At 46.7% G+C, this 23,974-nt stretch overlaps 1 protein-coding gene across 1 annotated transcript in view; it reads right to left on the bottom strand.

The window, feature by feature from the left end:
* LOC140219084 (uncharacterized) overlaps window positions 1-23,974 on the bottom strand; it is a 146,979-nt gene that overhangs the window by 7,981 nt on the left and 115,024 nt on the right. The window contains exons 5-6 of the mRNA XM_072288965.1: window positions 7,848-8,136; window positions 4,748-4,857 (exon numbers count right to left, since the gene is read on the bottom strand). Of these exons, the coding sequence (XP_072145066.1) occupies window positions 4,748-4,857; window positions 7,848-8,136 (399 nt within the window). The remainder of the gene's footprint in view (window positions 1-4,747; window positions 4,858-7,847; window positions 8,137-23,974) is intronic.

Genomic DNA, 23,974 nt, shown 5'->3' with positions numbered 1-23,974 from the left:
ACCAGTGCTGCCTCCGTTTTTCTGCACGACGATTGGTATCCTTGCCGTTGCCCTTGGAAATGCGTGGATCTTGAGCTTTGCTTCTGTTTTTCGTTTTCGTTGGCGCCATTTTTCTCCTTAGCTCGCGGCTGGCTCGGCGAAAGGAACGTTGCACGCTGTGTTTCCTGCGGTGTTGTGCTAGCGCTACGCCGTGCTGTAGCGCATATCACTGCAGCAAGAAGCCTGAAGATAGTTATGCAGTTCTTATGATACCACAAAGGAAGCGTGAAGGCTTGCCCAAGAAACAGTTGCTGCACAACATTGGCCGAAAGAGCCTTGTTCCTACAAAGAACAGTGTTGCTTGCGATCTAAGGCGCCTTTCTTCTTGCTCGTATCAAAGCATCCCCTAATGCTTCATATTCTTTTAATTCATGCGGCCGGCTCATTAGCGTTTTTGCGGCGACAAATTGTACATTGCATAAAAATGGACGTGTCCTCAGTATGCTGAATATTCTGCTGGGACTCATCATCTCGCCCGTCGTCAACTGCTATTCAGTCGAAAATGCAACACTATAGATATAGGCTCTGCTTTCCACTGTCAACAATTATGTGCGAAGATACATCCTCTCGATCGCACTTTTCGTGATTGTTAAGATCCGTTGCTTGTTTTACTGAAAATCGAAATAGCGGTTTGTACAGGAGCTTTCTTTCCAGCTTAGTTTGATGTGGACGTCAGTCACTTAGATACCATGAATGCAGGCCCTGAAAAAATTAATGACTAGTATACCGGTGGCATTGCGGGTGATGAGCGCTAGCTAGTCTACATGGCGTTTTTAAGCCACCGTGGTTACTTAGTGGCTATGTGCTGTTGGGCTGCTAAACACGATGTCGCGGGATCGAATCCCGGTCACGGAGGCTGCATTTGGATCGGGGCGAAATGCGAAAACACCCGTGTACTTACATTTAGGTGCGCGTTAAAGAGCCCCAGGTGGTCAAGATCTCCGGAGGCCCCAACTACGGCGTGTCTCCTAATCAGCTCGTGATTTCGGCACGTGAAATCCCCTAATTTAATAATAAATTATGTTTTTAATGCGTATAATCATTCTTTGGCGAGTACCCCAGCCACGTCACGCGAGAAGTGTAATGCCTTGTATCTGCACAAAAATGTGTAATTTGCAAACTTAAGGCATTTAGTCATTATAATAGTGTAAATGTAGATGACTGGTAGCTTTATAAGCGATAAGGAAAAGTTTTAACCCCAGGAAAAATAAATAAAAAGAGAATACCCATAGAGATACATAAGGCTCCTTAGAAATGCATGGGGAAGCTTATACTAGAGGTGGGCCAGCTTGAAATTTCGGAGTGGGCCAACTTGAAATTTGGAGGTGGGTCAACTTACATTTGTGGGTTGGCCAACTTAAACTTGGGGATAAACCAAGTTGAAATCTGGAGGTGGGCCAACTTAAAATTTGGATGTTATCGAACTTAAAATTTGGGTGCGGCCAACTTGAAATTTGGGGGTGGGCCAACTGAAACTTAGGGGCATGCTTACGCATAGTTAGACTACTACAGTGGAGTTCCTGCATTATTTTTCAGTTCTCGAATTTGCTTTGAATTGGGCTGCTACGAACGCATGAGCGGGTGACGATTATTATTTGGTTTTCTCACGGACACAGGCGATGTGCAAGGCGTTTTTGCATTATCCCGCACGTTCGCTCGCATTGAAAGTGCACAACCGTCCTATTACGTTTCACATTGAGCTACATGGCTATTTTCACATAGCTACCTTCACACTGATTAGACAAATACATGGACAGACTATGCACTCGCGACTAATTCATTATACGAAGGCACGCTGAATAGAATACCTGTGGTGCACATGCGCGCACAAGCAAGAAAAAGAAAGCCGAACACAGAGGGATGTGCCACAAGCAATATTATAACAGATGAACAGAGTAAAGCATCTTTTCATGGGTCAGAAAAAAAATATCTGAAGTATAGAACTCGCCCCAAAGCTCATTTTACAACAGTATGCCCCGTTCATACACCTTCAAAAAGAAACCGACCTCCTCATAAACGTTACCTTCAGCATTCCTGGTGCTGATATCCCCATTTTCAAAATTTTCTACACAACTGGGGCGTGCAACTGGTCAAAAATAATGCACGTTCATCGAATACTGCGGACAGTCCGCGGGAGGAAAGGAGAAAGAGCGTGCCGGGCGCAGCGCGCGCAACAGGCGCGCGAGGAGAAATGAGGAGGAAGGCACCGCAGCTAGGAGAGCGTCGCAACTTTCAAATCATCAAGGGGCTTTAAGTGAATGTGCTAACGCACTCCACAACGCATACAACAGTCAGAAGGAAACGCAACGCAATACTGCACAAGGAACTAACTTGAATTGTGTCTCTTAGCGCTGAAAATAAATAAAAAGGTGCATTAGTATGAATTGTAGTACAAGCTGTCAGCGACCATTCAGCGCTACAACTCAGAATAGGAACACGTTACGAGCAACAGCCAACCACAGAGCCTTGTCCGCTTACCTCTACAAACACATCGTACTCCAGAAGGTTGTCGACGAGATGTTTGCAACATGTGAGACAACCGAGAACGTTATGGGACATTTTTGTTTCCTCTTCTTCTGCTTTTCTTTTCTTTTTCAACGAATGGCCCATTCTTGGAAGCGAAATAACATTCAGTGCCGCACTCGCTTAGCAAGCAGGGCAAACCGAAACAAGTTCGAGGCTAAATGGGCTCCACAAAGCCACGTACTGGAAGGCTAGTCGACAAGCGAAGGATCGTTTGTTCTCGCAAACGCATCGCTTTTCTCTTTCGCACAGTGTATATAAAGCACTTGAGACGAGAACGACCGTAACGCGCAGTCTGAAGGCTCCGCGAAAACACTTGAAGACGGATGGTCGCCCGCGCAGCTTGCTGAAGAGGCAAAAGCTCCTTGGTGGCTCTACCACGCTGCAGAACAAAGGGAAAGCCGGGGGGAAAGATTTGCAATCTCTGGCAACAAAGGACTGGCGCAGACCTTTGTAGCAAACTGGAGGAGGCAAGCACATCCGGAGGCTCAGCAACGGGCGATGTGAATGAGATATTTTTGACCCCAGCCGAGAACAGTCCATTAGCCCGAAGGAGGCCAAGAAAGAGCGGAACACGCTCCAGAATGAGGAATGCGCAGCCGGCGTTTGTCGGTGTGTAGTGTTTTTCCCCCCCCCTCTCTCTCTCTCTCTCTCTCTTTGTGTTTTCGGCTGACCCTAACGAGATCTGGGGCCGCGGTTATCTAACTCCGCCTAGAGGGATCACAGCTGGTCCCTTCAAAGAGCGTTTGCAGGCGGTCACCTTGATTTCGATAGTAAGCTTTTGTCACTCTAGGCCATAGCCTCCTAGTGCTTCTATTTATCATCAGAACAGTCACATATATACATGCCCAAATGTCAGTTTGAGCTTGCTGGCATAATTTGACACCACGCTGTTCGAATTATAGTGACTGCTCAAATGCTAGATTATCCAGCAAAACAAGAATAGGGATTTGTGACCCGGCAATCAGCGTAGAAGAAAGAGGTTTAAGAGGTTTAATGCAGAATGTCGTAGTAACGACTCAGCGGCTTCTTTTTCCGATGCAATTCCCTCAAGATGAATGCATGTCACTTCCACATCCACCTACTTCCGCAGTCCTGCGTCCCTCAAGCGGTAAAGAGTCGTGCTCATTTTTTTTCCCCCAAGAAACATGCGTGTCAGTTCTAAGACGGACACCTGTGAGGTCATCGCGCTGGACAAACATTGGATCAAGCCAGCATTAGGCATGCTAGGAGGAATCTGCGAGTCGTCGATCCCTCAAAAAAAAAAAAAAAGGAACTCAACATCTGGACTGCACGCATGGGTGATGCCCTGAACGTGCACCGGCCTCCCGTGGGCTTTTAATCCAATGTCGCATACGCCACATAAGACAGACCCTGACGCGCTCGCGAAGCTGTACCACGGCCGACGTCTGCCCGAGAGGCTTCGACAACGCTGCTGAAAAACTGCGGTCGAACGACGGATGCCTCATCCCGGAGCCAGCGTTTCCACATGGGGACTCTGCCGAAACGGTGTCTCCTGACTGAGGCTCTCCTTGCTCGAAGACAGCCAGAAATACTTAGCGCCGTCAGGCGCCTCGCCCTGTGCAAGAATAGTTATAATGTTGACATGACGGCTGCCGATTTGGCGTGCCGTCCTCTTCGCAGTTATTTAAGGCGAGCGAATAAGCGAGCGAAGCGGGACTGGCAGCGGAACACGTTCGACTTCGCTCGAGGTTCAAGCCACATGCCGGTGCTCGACGCTGATGACGATCCCGTGCGATGAGAACTTGCTGTGATAATTTCGCTACGGTAAATTATTTCGTCAATGTTTACAACCGGGCTAGTTGCTAACAATGCATGACGAGTACCGTGGCGCAACACACGAGAAAGACAGGGAAGGGCCTGCTCTGCTTCCTTTCTGACGTCCTCGTCTTGTCTTGAGCTATCGTACATATATTCAGTCATTTCATTGTAATCTATACGTTTCCGTTCTTTTTACCTTTTGTACATTTTCCCCTTCATCCCCTACACGATCCCCAATAGACTTATTGCTCTGATTGACCTCGCTGCCTACGACTTTTCTATATGTTGCGGAGAACGCCTACGAACGTCCGGAAACCTGAAATGACGTAAGTTCAGAGAGCAAGGAAGCATACCTTTCATGCGCTTTTCTTCCTTTTTTTAATATTCGAGCAGGCCAACTCACCGCTTGGTATTGCGACAGCTCGGCGGTCTCCACGCAGGCTCCGTTGTCTCCATCATTGAAGCTCAGGCACAAAAGCAACACCCACTCGGATGACTGCTGCAGCGTGTTTCCTACAGATGAAGAATGCAAAATAACAACGAAATTTCGCTAACCCCATCAAGATAAATATTGGACACTAGGAATGTGAATTTGTTATATTTTGTTGCTGAGAAAAATGACATTTCTTGAGCTAAAGCATTTTTACATCCGTGCATGAATCGCTTGCACAAGTTTCAACTAGATATAGAGAGCCGAATAATATTGTAAGCGCATTTCACCGTGGTCCTGCTAAAGAAAAGAAAGTGTAGGTCTAGCTGGCTTGCACTCAGCTTGTGACTTTTCATGCATATATCTACAGATACATGCCCTATGCTTCCCCATCTGAGGTTAAAACAGAACAAGTTAAGTGGTGCTCGAAAAGTTAGAACACGGCTCTCTCATTTCCCCATTCTCCCGTAATTCTTGTTTCTCTTACCATTGCTTCACACTGAGAATGAAAAAAGAAGAAAAAGCTATATTTGTATGCGAAAGGTCTGATTTAGCAAAGTGGTTACAAATACTGAGGCATGCAAAGTTCGAGAGCCGAGTTTCTTTGTTTAGTTATTTAATACCTACGGCTGCCTCGAGGTTCATGCAGGGAGGACAAAAAGTGAATTGCAATAATAAAAAAGTGTGTTTAAATATATTATTTCGCTCGGAGCTGGAGCATATTGAATGTTATGCCTAGCGTGTCTCGTCATTAGTGGTCTTATATACGCTGACGGCTCCAGTGCTAGCTGGACCCGTCCCGACAAAGTAGTCGGGAGAGAAACTCCAGCCGTAATTTTCTTTGCACTTCTTTTCCAAACCGTTGTTTCTCACGTCCTTACTTTAAATAAATAACAACATTTGCTTTTGTCATCGCCTTTGATTCGAGCACCCCAATCTCAGCAAATATATTCAGAAAACATCAGAAATGACAGAAAAGGTGCATTGGTCACGTCCATATACCGCCCATGGCGGTTTCTTCTTTCACCAGCGACTATTGGGGCTCCCGCTGCACCCTCGCGGGGAACGTACAACCCATTACTGTGCCCATGGGCACTGGGAAGGGAACGCGAAGGCCACTCTAAAAATTCTTTCTTGCTGCTGTTAATTTTCTTTTCTTTTTTTACATTACAAAAAACTTAAGGCCACACAGATACATCGAAGAACTTTCGAAGACCAAGTCAGCATCCACACTGAAGAGGATAGGAAACGGGGCAAGTTGGTATTGATTTATGGAACAGCACACTGTGCATACATATGCTGCGAACTAAGTTGCATATGCGTGCAAGGCAACGAAGGGCCATGACAAGGGATCGTGGTTATATCGGTTAACACAAAGTTAGTAAGAGAAAAAGGATAGGAGTTACAAAACAACGAAAGCAGTGTGGCACTTTTATCATTACAGACGCGCGCAATCCGCGTGACAGTCCCCGTGCGTGTGAAATAAGGCGCCGCGGCAAACGATGCCTGCCTTATACGCTTATAAGTTTGTGAGGTGCGCCCCTGATGCAGCGTCCTCTTCACGGGCCACCGAGTGTACGCAAGACAGGCGCAGCGGTGCCTAAACATGCCTCTTAGGCGGCAGCAAAACGCGCTAAAAGGCTCGTCGCACTTGGCAATGCGTTGCCTGAAATGTCGGGTGCACTGCAGAATTCCCGCGGACCTAAATTCCGGAGTGAAATTATTGCACAATTATGGACCTCAATTATGGCAACGAACCAACCATCCCAAACAGCGCGCGTCCTGCCTTCCTTCCTGTCACTGTGAATCCAGTGCTATGAGCTCAATTGTTGCAAAAATTCTGTGTCATGGGACGCGTGAAATTGACGCGTGAAAATTTGCGAGCGCTATAACATACAGAAAGCAGGGTCTATATTTACGTGAGTCAGCCCTCAGTAGCCCTCCAGGAAAAAAAAATAAATTGATATTTTAGGCTACACGCACCGACGATAGTCGAGAGCCACACTGCTTTCGTGGACTTGTAACACCTGAACTTTTTTTCTTGCTATTCATTTCGTGTTAACTTATCTGACCACGATTCCTTGTCGGTGTCTTTCGGCTCCTTGCAGGTACATGTAAAGATAAAGTGTATATTTACCCGTTTCCTCAATAAATCTTCCACATGATAGTCAGTACTTGTGTCTGCGCCTTCCTTCGTCTTTTTTTCAGTTGGCTTTTTTCATTAGCCAAGAACTATTCGGATAGTGCCATGAAAGATAGTGCGATACGTAATGATAGTGCAATGAAGTGAAATTTGTACTTCGGTTGGAAGTCTCGAAAGCTGAGCCCAACGCGTAGTTCAGTCCTGTAGACCAAGAATTCCCATAGTGCCGTGAAGCATCGCCCTCCCTATCACCGGTATGGGTGACTCGGTGGGATGATTGATAACAAGTAAATACAATATAAACAAAAAATGACATGAATTAGGGTCGCCAGCGTTCTTTAGGGTCCAATTTAAACTCGAACAACAGAATCATCTTAGCATGTTGTTCTCATCCTAATTATTATCAGCCTATATTCTATGTCCACCGCAAGACAAAGGCCTCTCCCGAAAATCAACAATTACCCCTGCCTTGCGTCAGCTGACCCCCTCCTTTGCCTGCAAGTTTCGTCATTTTATCTCACCACCCAGTTTTCTGTCCTAATCGACTGCGTTTTCCTTCCCTTCGCACTCATTCAATATCTTCAACAGACTATCGGTTATCTGCTCTACACATTACAGGGCCTGGCCAACTTCATTTCTTCATCCACTTGATCTCAACTCGAATACAGACTACCCATGGTTGCACTCTAATCCAAACAGGATATTCCCCTCTGCTTCACCGCCCTGCCTCTCCCTTTTGTTCTGTCTCTCTCCCCACTGTTCTTTAGTGTTCAGCCTTTTTTTCCATCCTAATACAGGGACGGAAACCACGGCCTTGTTTTTAAAAGTAGAGTGGCGCCGTATAGCCACTGAGCTAAAATTAAAGGAACCACCAAGGCAAGCTAGGTGTGCCGCAGGTGTTTTATGAAGAGATGCAGCAAATCGGCTTACCTCCGTCGCTGTTGACCGTAGTGTTGTTAAGCCTAGCCAGTGACGAAGCAGCAGCAGCCGCAGGTGCAAGTCCGGAGACGGAATTTGCCGGAGCACTGCCGCCGCCAGTGCTTGGCACCAACGGAGACGCTGGAGAGCGGCGGAACCACGGGGGCGCCCTGAGCTGCCACCCATGCTCGGCCAGGACAGAGCTGATGAGCGGTAGGTCCCGGCTGATGGCCGCCTTGTGGCCCCGAACCACGACGACTCGGGTGGACTCGCGCAGAGGACGAAGATGTTCCTCTTCCAGCTGAGTCGAATAAGAAGGCAAAATTAAGACGATGGCCAAATTTAGAGCGTGGCTCGGCAATCAACGTCTTTTAGTAGCCGAGAGTTCGACGTAACACCATCCCGCCGATCCCGAATTCTCCCTCCAGCCTGGGTCACTGGGTAGTCCGTGGTATAATGGGTAGCCCATCGAGCCTGCTGGGCTCAGCTAACATGGTTCGAAATTGTCGGCCCAACTTGGGTCACTGTGCGTATGAGACAGGGCATGTGTCACTCTTCGATGAACCTATGTGACACCGACTTTGGTCACTTTGTATGTGCCACTCGTTCTGTGCCACTCTTCAATGAACAACTTTGACAGCAACTTATGTCACTGGGCATATGTCACTTGGTTTGTGCAGCACTTAAATGAACCTATTTGAAGCCACATTGAGTAACCGGGCATGTACCATTGCATATCTGCCACTCTTCAATGACAAAAATGATCCCTTGCTGTTTCTCCGTGGCTCGGCCCAATCGAACCTCCTCCGCGCGTATACTTCGAGGCGGCGCCACCAGATGGCGCAGCGTGTACAATGAGAATCGCGAGAAGAGTCCGGCTACAGACACGTTCTGGCGTTGGGAGCATTATGTGTGACTACACTGTTTCAGTGCTAATCACATTAACGTCGACATTCACCGTGAGATGGACTCTGTCACAATTGTTATATTTAAGTGGGAACGCAACAAACTATAAGCTGCTATCACATTCTACACCCGCCATCAAAACAAAATGCACATTTCATGTGCGAATTGAACACCCCCTTTCTTTTATCTATTGCTAAGGATGGCTGATGCAAACGTCTTAGTACGTCGGGAGTGGATTTTGTTCGCGAGGACTGCTTCGTGACCTGCAATTAAAGATATGTCGAATGTGCTCCGCATCTCAGTAGGGGAAATACCTTGTACATACGAACGTGCTCGACAGAACACCTAACGGCATATAGCAGGCAGGCATACTCCCGCCGTAGTAGTTTACGGGTTCACGTTTGTTTCCTGATATAAGCATCGTCAAGACATGTAATATTTTTTTCCTGTTCAGTTAAAGGCGGCGACATAGGTCGCTTACAAAGTGTTACTGAAAAAAAGTGAAAGCAAAGTGTCGTTGAAATGTGAAGGGTGCGCGAAAAAAAAATGGGGAGGAAACTGATACATCTAATTTACAGCGTCCGGCACCCATGTTAAAGCTTAGCGCACGACTAATTCCAGCTTCGAATTAAAAGTGAGTAAGAAAAAAAAAAGACAAGCAACGCCGAAATGCCCGTTTCGAATAGAGACGGATATCCAGGATTCATGAAGCTTTTACAGCGTAACATGCAGCTTCCTTGTTAGGCTAATTAGGGCTTCCGCTATAGGTCCACCTGTATGCACTCTGAAAGTGTCTGCATCCAACGGAGGGCGTGCTCGTGTAATGAGCCTTTTCGCCGGATCCACAGAGGCCATTCTGTTTGAACCGTAGCTTAAGCGTTTTTCGAAGTGCGCGGAAGCTCTTCAACGAAGAGCTGTTCTAAGCCGTCGGCTCGCATTGCTCTGAACCTACCGATAGAGCGACCCATAGGTCACGTGGTAAACAGGCCTCATTTGCCAAGGCAGGTCCCATTTGAAACTAGCTCCAGTCGTGTAACGCCGTTTTCGCATCACGGTTCGCGAAGCCTTTAGCGAAAGACGAGCGCGCTTAGAAATAGCGATGCTTTCAGTGATGGCGTCGCTCAAGCTAACTACAACGGTACTGATCACCGCCATTTTACTGCAAGGCAGACGGGTCGTTTATTACCGAATTCAATGCAGCCATATCTCATACTGCCCACGCTCAAGAAGAAATAACAAGGCATAGCACGTAAATAACGTGATTTACACTCCCAGATACCATCAATCCTGCTTTTTAATTGACTGATGGACAGCTAAATTTAACGTTCACGATGGAGCTCGCAAGGACGCATGTATTTCCCTTAGGGATTCTCATACGGACTCAGTTCTCCGTCTTTTGCCATACTAATAGTAGAAAGGATAAACTAAAGCAGCCCGATGTGAATTGTTTAGCAAAAGCTGCCGTAAAATTACACTCGATATATATATACGACAGCGACATGCGCTATTAGTAACAATGCCGAATTTTCCGTTTTGAGAGAACAACGTTTGCGGAATAGCCAAACGAAACCGAGTAAATAAATGCAGAATGCTGATTTTAGTGGCTCAGAATAGTGGTTCACAACGACGTCTGGCGAAACCGAGAAAGTTCGAACAATCACACTCGTATACGAACAATATCGCTTTGTCATCTGCTGCTTCCCTCCAGAAAATATGCAATAATGAAAGTACAGCGCACGAAACAGTCCACAACACGGCAAAGTTTCAGCTTCACCCGGGCTCGTATCGACAAAATGCCAGAGAACGAACGCCGCCGGTCTATAAAGGAAGCAGAGGCGCCACTACGAAAAAGCGAAGCCACGCGGTACCTCCCCTCCTCAACCTCGTCCTCCAATCTTCCTATTCTTCCGTTAATTGCGTTCGGTAAGCCTGATCGAACGCGCGGCTGCCCGGCATCGCTCACACAATGCGGACGCTCACGAGGGAACGCACCAAGGTAGTGGAGCTACGCCACATGAAAAAACTATAGCAATACGTAACGGTCAACCAGTTTCTCTCACGCCCCCCCCCCCCCCCCCCCCTCACTCCCCTACCTTTCCTTCTTTTTCTTCCTTGCTCTACTCCACCGTGCTTCGCGGTGGCTACACGACCCGCTTTCCTCAGCTCCCTCCACGAGAGTTCCTTCGGCTGTACGCGTTCAGTCTACAACTACGAAACGCGGCTGAGTATTTCGCAGCAGCATCCAAGGCAGAAGGCAGAAGGACCGACGAACAGCGACAGGCGGGGACATACCTTGGACTTTCGCTTCGTCCTCCTATTATCGCGTACAAAAATTGCTTGCGCGAGAGCCAATGAAGTCCCGAATCTCACCCCCGCGCTTACGTCTCTTCTACTGAACTTTTTTTTTTCCCCATTCTGTGCGCCGTCTTTCGCGAGCATTTCGGTATAACGCTGAACGTACCTGTATTCTTTTCTTTTCTTTTTGTTCCTCTCTCGGTCTCGTATTCCGACGTCCTTCAATGCGGTGGGCCCGCGAACATGCTCTCGCTTCAACCCCTCATCCTCTCCCCAGTGTCGGGAAGTCTCAATCAGATTGCAGACTCATTTCAATTTGCCTCCGGATCCCCTGAGGGTCAGAGCTCCATCTAATGGAATATCTGCGTCGAGTCGTCACCCGTCCCGAGTCTCTCCCCGCACATTTCGCTCGTCGCGAGCCGCCCGGCGAGCACGTTCACTCCCCCCCCCCCCCCCCCCCTCCGCCCTTTCACCGTTATACATATACCTGCTTCCGCTGGAGCTGACAAAACACTCTCGCCACCGCTCGACATTGCGATGTAGCTCTGTTATTCATTTCTCTGTCTCGTCTTTTCTCTTCGTTTTTAATGTGAATCTTGGTAATCTGCGCAAGAGTTTATTTTGCACCCCGACTTTGAAGGCAGGGCGACGTTTGCTTTCTTTTCGTTTGCCTGCACCTTGCGCGCATGCGCAATGCATTCAGTTGCACGCAGCAGGAGTTGTGTTTCCTGGCTGTTCTTGGAGCTGCCGCTGCTTCTGCTGCTTTTTTGCACTGGGCCGACGGCGTATACTCGAAACAAAAATCTCACCCATTATTTTTTTTTCCTTTCTTTTTTTATCAGTCAGCCGAGCGCGGGTGGTGCGGATCAGGTAAAGTCACACGTAATCTTGTTATGGTGTTCGTTCTAGGCACAATAAAAAAAAATAATACTAAAGAGGCTACATCTATTCTAAACATGTACAAACCTGTACAAATAGAACCTGTGCAAATAGAACCCATGAAGCTCGAGCAGGAAGGAGGCACGAGGCATCGCGAAACTTGCCACGAAAATGAGATTTAGGCGGATACGTTGACATTTACACAGGCGTCAGCAACACCAGCGTATATATTTACTTGTGTTATACGTGTTTATTTTGCGGCATTTCTTTCGCGCCGGCTTATAAGCGGGGTCGAAAAGCGTCAGTCAAAGCTTACGCGGCAACTCTCCGCGTTGCTTCTGATGCAACTCGTGTGTGGGATGCGTGACGAGGTTCGAACGAAAACTAAAAACCGAGGCTCGAAGTGCTGCCCTATATATGCTGCCGTTACTCGAACACCCTTCCCTGCTTGTGGGAGTCGTCAAATGCCACGCGCGCTGCAACGACATTGGTGATTCGCGTAACGAAGGCGTCAGCGAGAGCGCGAGATCGAGTTACAGCTCACGATTGACTTTCCACCGCTGACGCGCTGCTTATTTGCGCGGGGCGAAGCTGCCCCGGCATTCTCGCAGCTCTTTCTCACCCGCGTCGAGCTGTCGGGGGAATTCAATAACAGAGTAGAAACCCGGCTTAAGCTCAACGCGAGGAGTTTGTAACTTCTTCGGATGAAAAGGATCAAAACCAACAACAGCGCAAGCACTGTTTGCAGAAAAGGTCGCGTATATAGCGATATAGGCTTGAGAGGAGAGTGTATGTATTGACTTTCGCATGCCCGCGGGCAGCAGAGCAAATAGGAGCCCTGAAGCTTCAGTAATATTCGTAGAGGAAAATATCTGCGCACAAATGTCACGGCATCAGTGAAAATTGGATCGGTAAATGCTAACATGCAACGCCGCCAAACAAACAGCCGTCACAATGTACAGCGGATGCCCTGAATGTGAGATCATTTCTGTATATATAAAGTTATGACGTCGAAAAGTGGTTCACCGAGATTCCAGCGGAATGCAACTGTTTATCAGAATGAAAATATGTTTTCCTAGTAAGAACCATATGAAACCAACAGAAAATGAGACCAAGCAAGGCATAGTGGATGTTTTTTTTTTTTTTTTTGAAATGTAGAAATTATAAGAGAAAGGAAAATCAACTACGATCGCAGAACATATGAGTTGCAACCCGTGGCAGCGGAATCTACAATCTCTGCTGGACGCATGCGATGCTCCACCAATAAAAGTTACGGGGACGACCGTTTCTTCGTCCATGTTTTTGGTTATTTCTGCGCTTAGTGTACTAAGCTCTGGGACAGCGCGAGAGTTTAACAAGTGAAATATCGTTGAATATTAGAATATGGTAAGTAGAAGAACAAAATTTGATTCACATGATGCCCGTTTAGACAGTATTTGACGGCACCCATGAATAGACGGGCCACAATATTTCTCTGAAAGTCGCGATAGGCAAAGGGGCACAACAGACTTCATTACGTGGTCAATCTTCGTCGAATCATGCACGACTGTCGTGGAGGTCTTAAACTAGTAATCTGGAAGAAGCTGTCTTAGGCCTAACTCACTTGCTCGACACGTCGTAATCGAGCGTGATTTCTCGCTTACTGAAAACTGTTCGCACAACGCGGCCAAACCACTCCGGCTTTCACTTTTCAACCTTCATGTCCTTTTCCCATCAGCCCTCACACAAGGCTACGATACCATGCTCAACCTACATACATTTGTTTTTGGTTTATTCTTTATCTATTTAGTCCAACGCGCCCTACATAAACATTTCTTGCACACCCAGAGAGATTATGAACACTTTTCGTCTTCAGGGCCACAGTCGTCCATTTATTTGCCTCATCGTAACAGTATCGTGACGGGGCGTCAAATAGATGAAAAGCGAAACACGATTTACAACCAGACTGTTCAAAGAGATTGCCAAGATGGCTGAACGCGCACAACGTCCCCGTGATCGTCGTCGTCTTCGTTAGTCAAAGCAGGTGGCTCGTGACATCTAACCTCATCGGTGGGCAGTGCGCCGTCTCGGTGCAGACTAATTACACAACAAGGAGGTGGCTGTAAAGTACGGTTTCTATCGGGATACGTGCACGGCGTCCCGAGATGGCAAGGTAGATGATGAAAAACTGTCCAGTGGCGCGATCTCACAGTTAACATCACTAAGTTGCCGTAAAACCTTGTATGGTCCGATGTAACGCGACGGAAGCTTTTCGGAAAGACCTATACGACGACATCGAGTCCAGAGAAGTACAAGAGATCCCGAATAAAAGCAGGGAAGTCGGTGGCTGAGGTCATAGCAGTCCTTTTGGAATAATTACGAGTCGGGTAATCGCTCATGAGCGGTCTGGCGTGCCAAATGGGCGCGCGCAGCGGCATCGCGATCAAACTCTGTGCTATCTTGTACAACAGCAGGTAGTAGCGTATTGAAAGGCAATGCTGGATGGTGGCCAAACAGTCGGTAAAACTGCGAAAAACAGGCGGTGTCGTGACGGGATGAGTGGTACACGTGAACGTGACGTATGGCAATATGCTGTCCCAGTTCCTATGATCGTCAGACACGTACATCGCCAGCATATCTTAAAGTGCAGTTCAGCCTCTCGGTGAGCCCGCTGGTCTGCGGCTGGTGTGCAGTAGTGAGCCTCTGCTCCACAGAACAGGAACAAAGGAGGTCATTGACGAATTTAGATAGGAAGGAGCGACCTCGGTCACTGAGCCTTCGTCTAGTGTCCCCATGATGAAGTATAACGTCATGAAGGAGGAAATCGGCAACGTCGGTGGCGCAAATACACGGCAAAGTTCGTGTGATGGCATACCGCGTAGCGTAGCCGGGCGCAGCTGCTACCGAGTTATTCTCTGAAGTATACGCAGGGAATGGGCCGACGAGGTCAAGACCGATGCGGTATAATGGCTCCTTGGGTACGTCAATGGGCTGCAGCAGGCCAGCAGGCAACGCCGAAGGCCGTTTAAGTCGCTGACAAAGGTCACACGCAGCAACGTAGCGTCGAACAGATGGGTACAGACGAGGTCAGAAAAACCGCCACCCCACGAGGTCGTATGTGCGGTATACTCCAAGATGCCAGAAGTTGGGGCATCGTGGAGTTGAGAACAGTAGCACGAAGTTGCTTGGGGAGAACAAGCAGAAGCTCAGGGCCATCGGGAGTGGTATAATACGAGCGTAAAGGATATCGTCATGAAGCTGAAACAGACGGAGCATGGGTCAGGCTTACGAGAATGGACGCAGCCGATTATAGATCGTAGCGTGTCGTCGCTTTTCTGTTCAGCGCGGATGTTGGCCAGATCTGAAATAGCCATGACGAAGTCACCGGTATCACGCTCGGTGGTGTGGGGAGGGTAGACAGGGTAGCGTGATTAACAGTCAGCATCTTGGTGTATCCGGTCTGACTTGTAGAGAACGTCAACTACTGCTGGAGCTGTAATGTCCAGCGACCAAGTGTTCCTGTAGGATCCTTCAGTGACGAGAGCCAGCAAAAGGCGTGGTGGTCCGTGATGATAGAAAACGTGCGGCCATATAAGTATGGGTGGAATTTCGACGCAGCCCAGGCTAAAGCGAAGCACTCGCGCAATGTTAGCGAAAAATTCCGCTCCGACGACGTGAGAAGGCGGTTGGCGTCGGCAATGACACGTTCCCAATATGTAACTGGTAGTCGGCCGCTCAGCGCTGTTCTACAGAGGCAACTACAACAAGGTCAAACCAAACGTCGTAACCGAGAAAGTCCAGATAACCTTTCAAGAGCTTCCCCTTTGTTAAAGCTTTTTTATTTATTATTTCTTTTTCGACTGAGGCGCCTCCCTAGATCATCAGCCCAAATTAGCCGCATCGACGACGCATCGCGCCGGCATCAAGCATCAAGAGGAAAGCCATCCAACAGAGATTCCTCCCCTTGTACAGCAAAAGCGAACCGCGGTCTGCCTCTCGTGTCACGCAGAATAATCCCAGCGCTCTGCACACGACGGCGTTATAGTCCTGCATTCGCGGAAGCGGTGTGAAAAGCAGCCAGACAGTAAGACAGAATACGAGAGAGGTTTCGGGCTTTGTCCTCATGGAAAGGAGCAGGCGACGCACCAAGAAAGAAGAGCAGCTACATCTCCTTCCTTCGCTTGCCCGTGCAAGGTCGAAAGCAAGGCACCACGTAGCGTGCTTCAATGGCGACGGAAAAGGGGTGGGCGCGCAGATTGCGTGACAGGGCCAATGGTGTCAACGTAAGCACCCATCTAATCCTATCGTCGACAGCCTACAGGGGCGCCCCTAAGACGTAGTTCTCTCTCCCATTCACCCCCTCACCCTTTTGCTTCCGATCTAGCTAACCTTGTTCTTCGCGCGTACTCCACCGCGTCTGTTAAGAGACATCGATCGCCTGACCTCTGTTCGTCGTCGTGCATCTCCCTCTGTCTCTTCGCGTGCACTTACTCCGCCTCCGCTGTCCATAATCCAGTTGTAACGTTGTCTCCGGTTTTGCGCAGCCTCTCTATCGTGTTGATGTCTTTCTGATTTATCACGAATATCTTGTAACCTTAACGAGTGCAATTTCTGAGCTCTCGATGGTCGACGCCTCCCGGTCAAACAAACACGGACCTGCTCATTATTTTTTGTCTGCCTTTTCCGACAGGTAACTTGGCATGATAATCTGGAATTCGTTCCAGATTCGCCGAGTTTAACGCCTCAAAGCCACAGATAATATTTTATTTCTGGTCTGTAGGTTCATTGCAGAAAAGAAATGAAGTGCATCAAGTGAACGAGAACGAAAAAAGACGTCACCAGGTCTCTTCGCCGTTCGTGTTACTTTTTTCTTTCCTTCTTGGCTTCATGCCGTTTATTTCGTTATGTGGTAAAGCTATGAGGACTGTTATATAGTAGAACCTTAGGGAATGGAAATCGTTTAAACGTAATTGCCGCTTGAACGGAACAAGAGTTTCTAAATTGGTTGGTTTTGTACTCGGATAATGCAAAAAAAACTTACGTGAATCGGAACGAAAAGTTGGGGGCTCTCTATAAACGAAACACAAGCGAGCTCTAAAGGATTCTCTTTTTAGAAAGAGACAGGACGTGTAGCATATTTTATGCGATACAGCAGTGCAGTGCTGGGCAGTAACGAAGATACATCTATGTGAGATACTATCTTAGATAGTGTTTGGGCATCTTGTATCTGGATAATGATACATCTGCCAAGACGTGTATCAGTATCTGTATTTTCGATACATAAAAGAATGTGTCGTGTATCTTAAGATACCAGATACTGCTATCGCAACATCACCGTGCTAACTATAAACCTTGGCTGAACTCCGCTTCTCAACTTGTTTGTGCTGCCTCTAAGACACCTGAATAAAACTAAAAGTAATGACAATCTTTCATCTTTCCGCCAGAACCCTCCCCCGAGGGAAGGCGAAGAGGTCTGCGCGTCCCTATTGGTGGAGCAGAGTCCCGTGGTGGCGCTCGCGCCGTCTAGACTAAAGCAAGCACGCGAAAGTCTGGGCGCAGCCGACCTTTTGTTTTCTCGATTTTCTTTTTTGCTTTGTTTTTGGTTGCATCGGTGTCATGACATTTGCTCGTAGCCAGCGTATTGCGCTGCGTACGCTAATGCGTGCGACATCTTTCGCGCGAGTTTGGTTGGCGCTATAGAGACGTTATCGAAGTTTCTCTTGTGTGGTACTTTGTTACGAATGTCTGAAGAATGCTAGATGTTAGAACGGAGATTCGAAAAACAGTATAATACGAAATTCTCCGTTTTTCACCTGAGCGTCCTCACGGGCCCTTTTAGACCACTTTCAACAGGCACTGAATTTTCTATTGTTTGACCTTAATAGGTAAGTTGACAAAACTCCATGCTTAAATGTCATAGCTGTTAGTGGTGCCGCCTGCATTGTGTTTCTATGTATTCAATGTTATTGTGTGATACGGAACCGCCTTTCTATATTACTTAGATATGTTTTCTTTGTTTGGCTTCCTCTTAAATTTCTTACTGTTACAAATCACCAGGTAAACGTAGCTAGAAGAGGCAGCACTGTGAACAGCAGCGGTATCCTGCGGCGCTTTGTGCCACTCCACTACGTGTGAAACGTTTTTGGGCTGAACAAGTTTTCTCGTAGAAGAAAAATCGTAAAAGGATTGCACGTTAATGAATATGTATGTCGCTAACGAACGCTTTACACCAGCTGATAACTAGAATATGAAAGGTCATTGCAGCTTTATGCGCCGTCTGTATACACAATGCGTCACAAAAAGATGTTGCACATTACACAGGGTTAGACAGGAGTACATGTATGTAATTTCATCATTTGGTAATGGTAAAGACGATAGAGTTGTGATTAGGGTCATATACACAGATTGCTTCGGTTACAACTTTAGACAGAATGTTGGCCAAAGTTAAATCTATGCGCTACCGTTGTTGAGTACTTGAGTGAGGATTGGTGTGGCATTTCAAACTGGACTCTTCCAGCAAAAACTGAGCGTACGATTTCTTGCCTGGTTTTGAAATGTCCACATTGAAGTCTCCAACGATGACCACAAGGGTAGTGCCATCACGGCTAACCCATGCAAAGTGCGTGGTCATGAACTTCTCGATATCACACTTGGGTGATCCTGAAGATGTTGTTACGAAGAGGAAGCCCGGGGCACAAAGGTATTTACGACTATTTACATGAGGAAAAGTTAGTGGTAATCGCGCAGGCTGGTACAAAGGTCAGAGCTCCAGGAGACGGTCTACCACTTCCTCCTTCGTGTCCCCCTTTCGCGCATGGTACTGTACAAACGCACCGTAACAATATATGCACAGTGACACAGTGGGTAACACAATTCCGTCTTTTGTTTGTACGGCACAGACATCCCCACAGTCGGTGGCATTGTCCTCTTGAGAGTCTAGGGTGTATAGTTGGACACATAGTTTGTCCTTTGCGTATATGCTGTGTGGTGCAGCGCAAATCGAGATAACGGACACGGAAAAACGAGGAAAAGCGCTTACTGCCCCCGGAAAAAAATTTATTGTGTGATGCAAGGTTATAATATATATATATATATATATATATCCTTGCTGCAGCATCGCACAACCTCATAGAAATCCAACTACCCAAATCAACTCCCTTCTAAGTTGCGCATATAGCAGTGCCTGCTGCTCGTCCGTCAATGTGGTTGTTCACAAAAAATTCCCGTATACACATTAAAGATTAAATTATGTGGTCTTACGTGCCAAAATCACTTTCTGATTATGAGGCACGCCGTAGTGTGGGACTCCGAAAATTTCGACCACCTGGGGTTCTTGCACATGCACCTAAATCTAAGTCCACAGTATACTCATCAACGTGAAATAATACATCTTGATTGATTTATTTCAATTATTATTATTTTTATTATTATTTTATTATTATTTTATTATTTTATTATTATTATTATTATTATTATTATTATTATTATTATTATTATTATTATTATTATTATTATTATTATTATTATTATTATTATTATTATTATTATTATTATTATTATTATTATTCGGGGCGTAGTACTTCTAGCCTGCTTCACTTCTGCCGTGGGTCGGCCCGGTGTCTCACTACATCCGGGATCGGCCCAGATCTTTTCCCGCGGACGCGACAGATGCATTGTTAGTAGAGGTATACAGCTTCACTGTAAAAGTCTCGCTACCAGCGTTATTGCTGTTGTACACCTGTCCGGTGATACGATATTGCGTAAACACACTCTAAAAAAAAGTTTAGTCTTTGGGTTGTGTTTCGTCCCTAAACAATAATCCTCGTCTGTATTGGCCGCATTTCCTTTCTTTAACGCTGCGAGCCCGGTACTTCCTAGTCACGAACGGCTTGCACGTTATCAGCTTGATACAGCATAATCGAGAGGAAAGTAGTGAGCGCCGAGTTTTCAAGAGACGAAACGCAAGCGAGGCAGATGACGATTATTGTTGTGGGCCAAAATAAGCCCCAAAGGGCGTATACTTTTTTTAGAGTGCGCTAAGAGTAACTCCATAGCGGTATTAGCGCTCTCATGCAGAGGCTTCTTATTGACGTTCTTGTAATTCGATGGCGGCCCCCTATCTGGTTCGCAAGCAGAGCAGCGACTCCCATGAATTGTGAGATACTAAAAGACATTTAATTGAAATAAAGCAAGGTTGGCCAGCGTTTTCCGAGCAAACAGTTATGTGTATACACGTTGGCTGCTACATTATATGCATCTATAATTAGAAATTCGCGAATGTACCGAAGTACCTTAAGATACAAATGAAAATTATCATATCGGATACAGTAACTATGATAGTATCGTGTATCGGTGTCTCAAATACTTGTTGCCCGAGTATCTTGTATCGCATCACGATACAACTGAAATGTATCTTTGACCAGCCCTGGGCTGGTGCCGGAACTTCAACGCCTTTTCTGGCTTAACGAGCCTCGAAACTCTCAAGGCAATAGTGGCTTTGCATTTGGCATTATAAAAGGGTAACTTCTTAGTACAGCTAATCTAATTTTCTCCTTATCTCACTTATATTGAAAATTTGTCGGCTGATTTTTATTTCAAATTATAGCAGTTACCGGCGCTCGAATTCTTATGGGGCATTTAAGAAGTGAGGGACATGGTCCACATAACTCTTAAACCCTTTCGTATAAGTGTAAAATGGAGCAATGCCAGTGGAACATCAATGGAAGGCAAAAGCACGGTTTTGTATTATTTAGTGATGATGTAGTGGTGGCCAGCCCTTATGTAACGGGTGATTACACTGAAGGAAATGCGCCACCTGGCGACAGTCCGAAGCGCGGTAATCAGATCAGTTCAAGAATAATTGTAAGCACGAAATGAGGGACAATACGGTTTCGAGAATATCCTCCTGACTTCCGGGGTGGATTTAGGTTCACAGATTTTCCTGAAACTTTCAAGATATGATGTGTAGAAAACAAAGATGAAAAGTGATGCTTATTATTTCAGTAATGCCCTTGGTTTTAGTGTGGCATTAGTGTGGACACTGGAACTTTGTAAATTGTGAAGTAGTGGGGTTGCAACAACACAAGGCTACTTTACTGAAGAAAATTGTTACAAATGCTGGAAGAACCGTTTATTAATCAACATTTTACAAATATCAAATGAAATACAAATAAATATGGGCCCTAATTTGGTTCCAGCAAATAATTTTTGTCTGAAGTTTACCTGTGTCGGCCAATCGACACAGTTGCTTTCCTTCGTTACGCAAAAGAAGAGCTAGTAGCTTGTACAAAAGAACTTCGTCTTCATTTAAAGCCTGCACCGGGCAGCATTTGCAGTACCCGCCAGCCTTGGGTGGTGCTTGGCGGACGCTGTACTTCGAGCGCGCTTCGATGGCGTTACCCACTCGGTTTCGCTGTCGCTGTCTGCGTTTTCATTCTCTCTACGTTTCATTCATGTGGCCCCGTTAAACGAGTGATCCAACCACTGCAAGACGAAACTTCCTGCCACTTCTGCTGTGGGCGCAAGTCTTCCGTGTACTGCCTCCACGAGTTGCCAAGAGCAATGTCGAAAAGGTGAAATATGCTCCTGACAATTCATTTATTGACGCGTGCCTTTATTCTGTCGTAGCTGATCATTCTGTCAGCCAGGTCGACACCACCCATGTTTAGGTAGTACATTTCAATGATGTATGGCCGCGGGACATCAGTGCACTTTTTGTTTCATCTACGGCAGACATCTTTAGGTTCCTGGCCATGAACAAAAGAGGAGGCACTTTATTCATGCACACCATAAAAGAAAAGACTAGCAAGCACAAAGAAACGCCACGTGACACCGAAGTGAACGCGCGCTGAACGCAATGCACGTGGCGTCCGTACATTCGCAATGACGGTATTGAGTGCCAGTGTCCAACGTGTTGGACATGCAATATCAAATCGCTAGCTGAGAAAAGCAGGCGTACATGCAACTAAAATTTTCCATTCAGCATACTCCCTGTATCATTACTTTTCGAGTTAATCCTACATATCACGTTAAAACGGTCAAGAACACTATAATCAGCGCTTACTTCTCCGGCGGTCGCTGTAAAACGCCGCTCCACTGAACGCCGCCATGTCGTCTCCTTTAAGTCCGGATCCACTGGCACAACTTCGACAAAACTTCACAGATGACGCTAGTAGGTGTGCAAAATATTGGACGACTGGTTTTTACGGGGTGAAATACGCTGCGGACGGCAACGTGGCGGAGTATTTGATGTCCAATATATTGGACAAATTAAATTAAATTAAATTATGGGGTTTTACGCGCCAAAACCACTTTCTGATTATGAGGCACGCCGTAGTGGAGGACTCCGGAAATTTTGACCACCTGGGGTTCTTTAACGTGCACCTAAATCTAAGTACACGGGTGTTTTCGCATTTCACCTCCATCGAAATGCGGCCGCCGTGGCTGGGATTCGGTCCTGCGACTTCGTGCTCAGCAGCCCAACACCATAGCCACTGAGCAACCAAGGCTGGCATATATTGGACAAATCTCCATAGCTGGAACTCAGGAGGATATGACTGCTACCGGACTCTGAATGAACGAATTCTGTGGTTTCACGTGCCGAAACCACGATTTGATTATGAGGCACGCCGTAGTGGGTAGCTATGGATTAATTCTGACCACCAGGGGATCTTTAATGCGCCCCCATTGCAGAGGACACGGACTTCTTTTTTTTGCATTTAGCTCTCACAGAAATGCTGCCGCCGAGGCCGGGATCCGAGCAGCGCCCTCGCGCTTAGCAGCGCAACACCATAGCCGCTAAACAACCGCGGCTACCGGATTCTGGAGTCCGTACTCTGGAGTACTTAACGTAATTGAATGAAGTCTTTTCGTTTTCGCTGTACTGACAGAGGATGAGAGCACTGAGAGGATGAGAGGATGACAGCCACCGAATAACGCTGGGAAAGGAAACACTCGCTTTCTCGCCTTTATCACCTAGAGATAAAGGCGAGAAACTTCTGCGAAGTGAATTACGCACATCAAATGCCCCTGCATTACTTTTCCTGTTTGTCGTCATCGGGCAACGCAAAAATGAAAGCTCGGAGACAAAAGAACATTACAACACCCTATCCTATTATTACGTTCAAAAGAAAAAATCAGCACAGATACATTCGTTACGCCTCTTCGTTCACTTTGAAGCAAAGTTGCCAGTTTCTGGAAATGATGAATGCGAACTCACACAAATCCGGTACTTCTGAAAACAATATCTTGATGTACTATGTCTTTTGTCAAACGGTCTCCCATTGTTTCAAGTCGGTTTGATTTGACTGTGGATTGTTCTATTCGGACCGTGGATTGTCCTACAAAACTGATACTGCACGAAGAAGCATTTTGTGAATTTTTTTCTTTGCTGCATCTAGGGTACAAGCTAGGATCTGGTTAAGTTGCGAGAAATCATCTCTGTACACAAATAGATAAAAAAATTAATTATGGGGTTTTATGCGCCAAAACCACTTTCTGATTATGTGGCACGCCGTAGTGGGGGACTCCGGAAATCTGGACAAGCTGGGGTTCTTGAACTTGCACCTGAATGTAAGTCCATCTGTACACGACTAATCGAAAACGGCCACATAGAGCGTGTTCCAGGGTTTCCTCGCAACCTACAGTCATCAAACGTAGCGTTTCCAGCCCTTAATATGCGAAAGGTGAACGACTTCGTAAGGGCCACTTTTATGGTCATAGTCGACAAAGTAGGCTAGTGTCGCGTTGGTCGAGTAGAAATTTAATGCGAAGTTTTAAAAACAACCTACTGCACCACCTGGGGCTCTTCACACAAACACACACAAAAGGAGAATCACACTACGGTAACAAGTGTGTAACGCCAATGTTTAAGCGCCAGCCGTGGTGCGGGCTAGGCGTTATGGCTCCTGATCTTGAGGTCGCCTAATCGCCTGAAGATCCTGTTTCCTCCATGACAATTCCGTACGTGCAATGGTTGTTCTATAGCCTTCTGCTCTGAAGTACTACGCTCCTCTCCGATGCTCTTGTGCTCGCCAAGTTTCTAAGGATGTATTGCCCTGGCAGGGCGCGCACCGGCGCCC

This window comes from Dermacentor andersoni, chromosome 6 (genome assembly GCF_023375885.2).
Source record: "Dermacentor andersoni chromosome 6, qqDerAnde1_hic_scaffold, whole genome shotgun sequence".
NCBI lineage: Eukaryota > Metazoa > Arthropoda > Arachnida > Ixodida > Ixodidae > Dermacentor > Dermacentor andersoni.
This window is presented reverse-complemented; position numbering and strand designations above follow the sequence as displayed.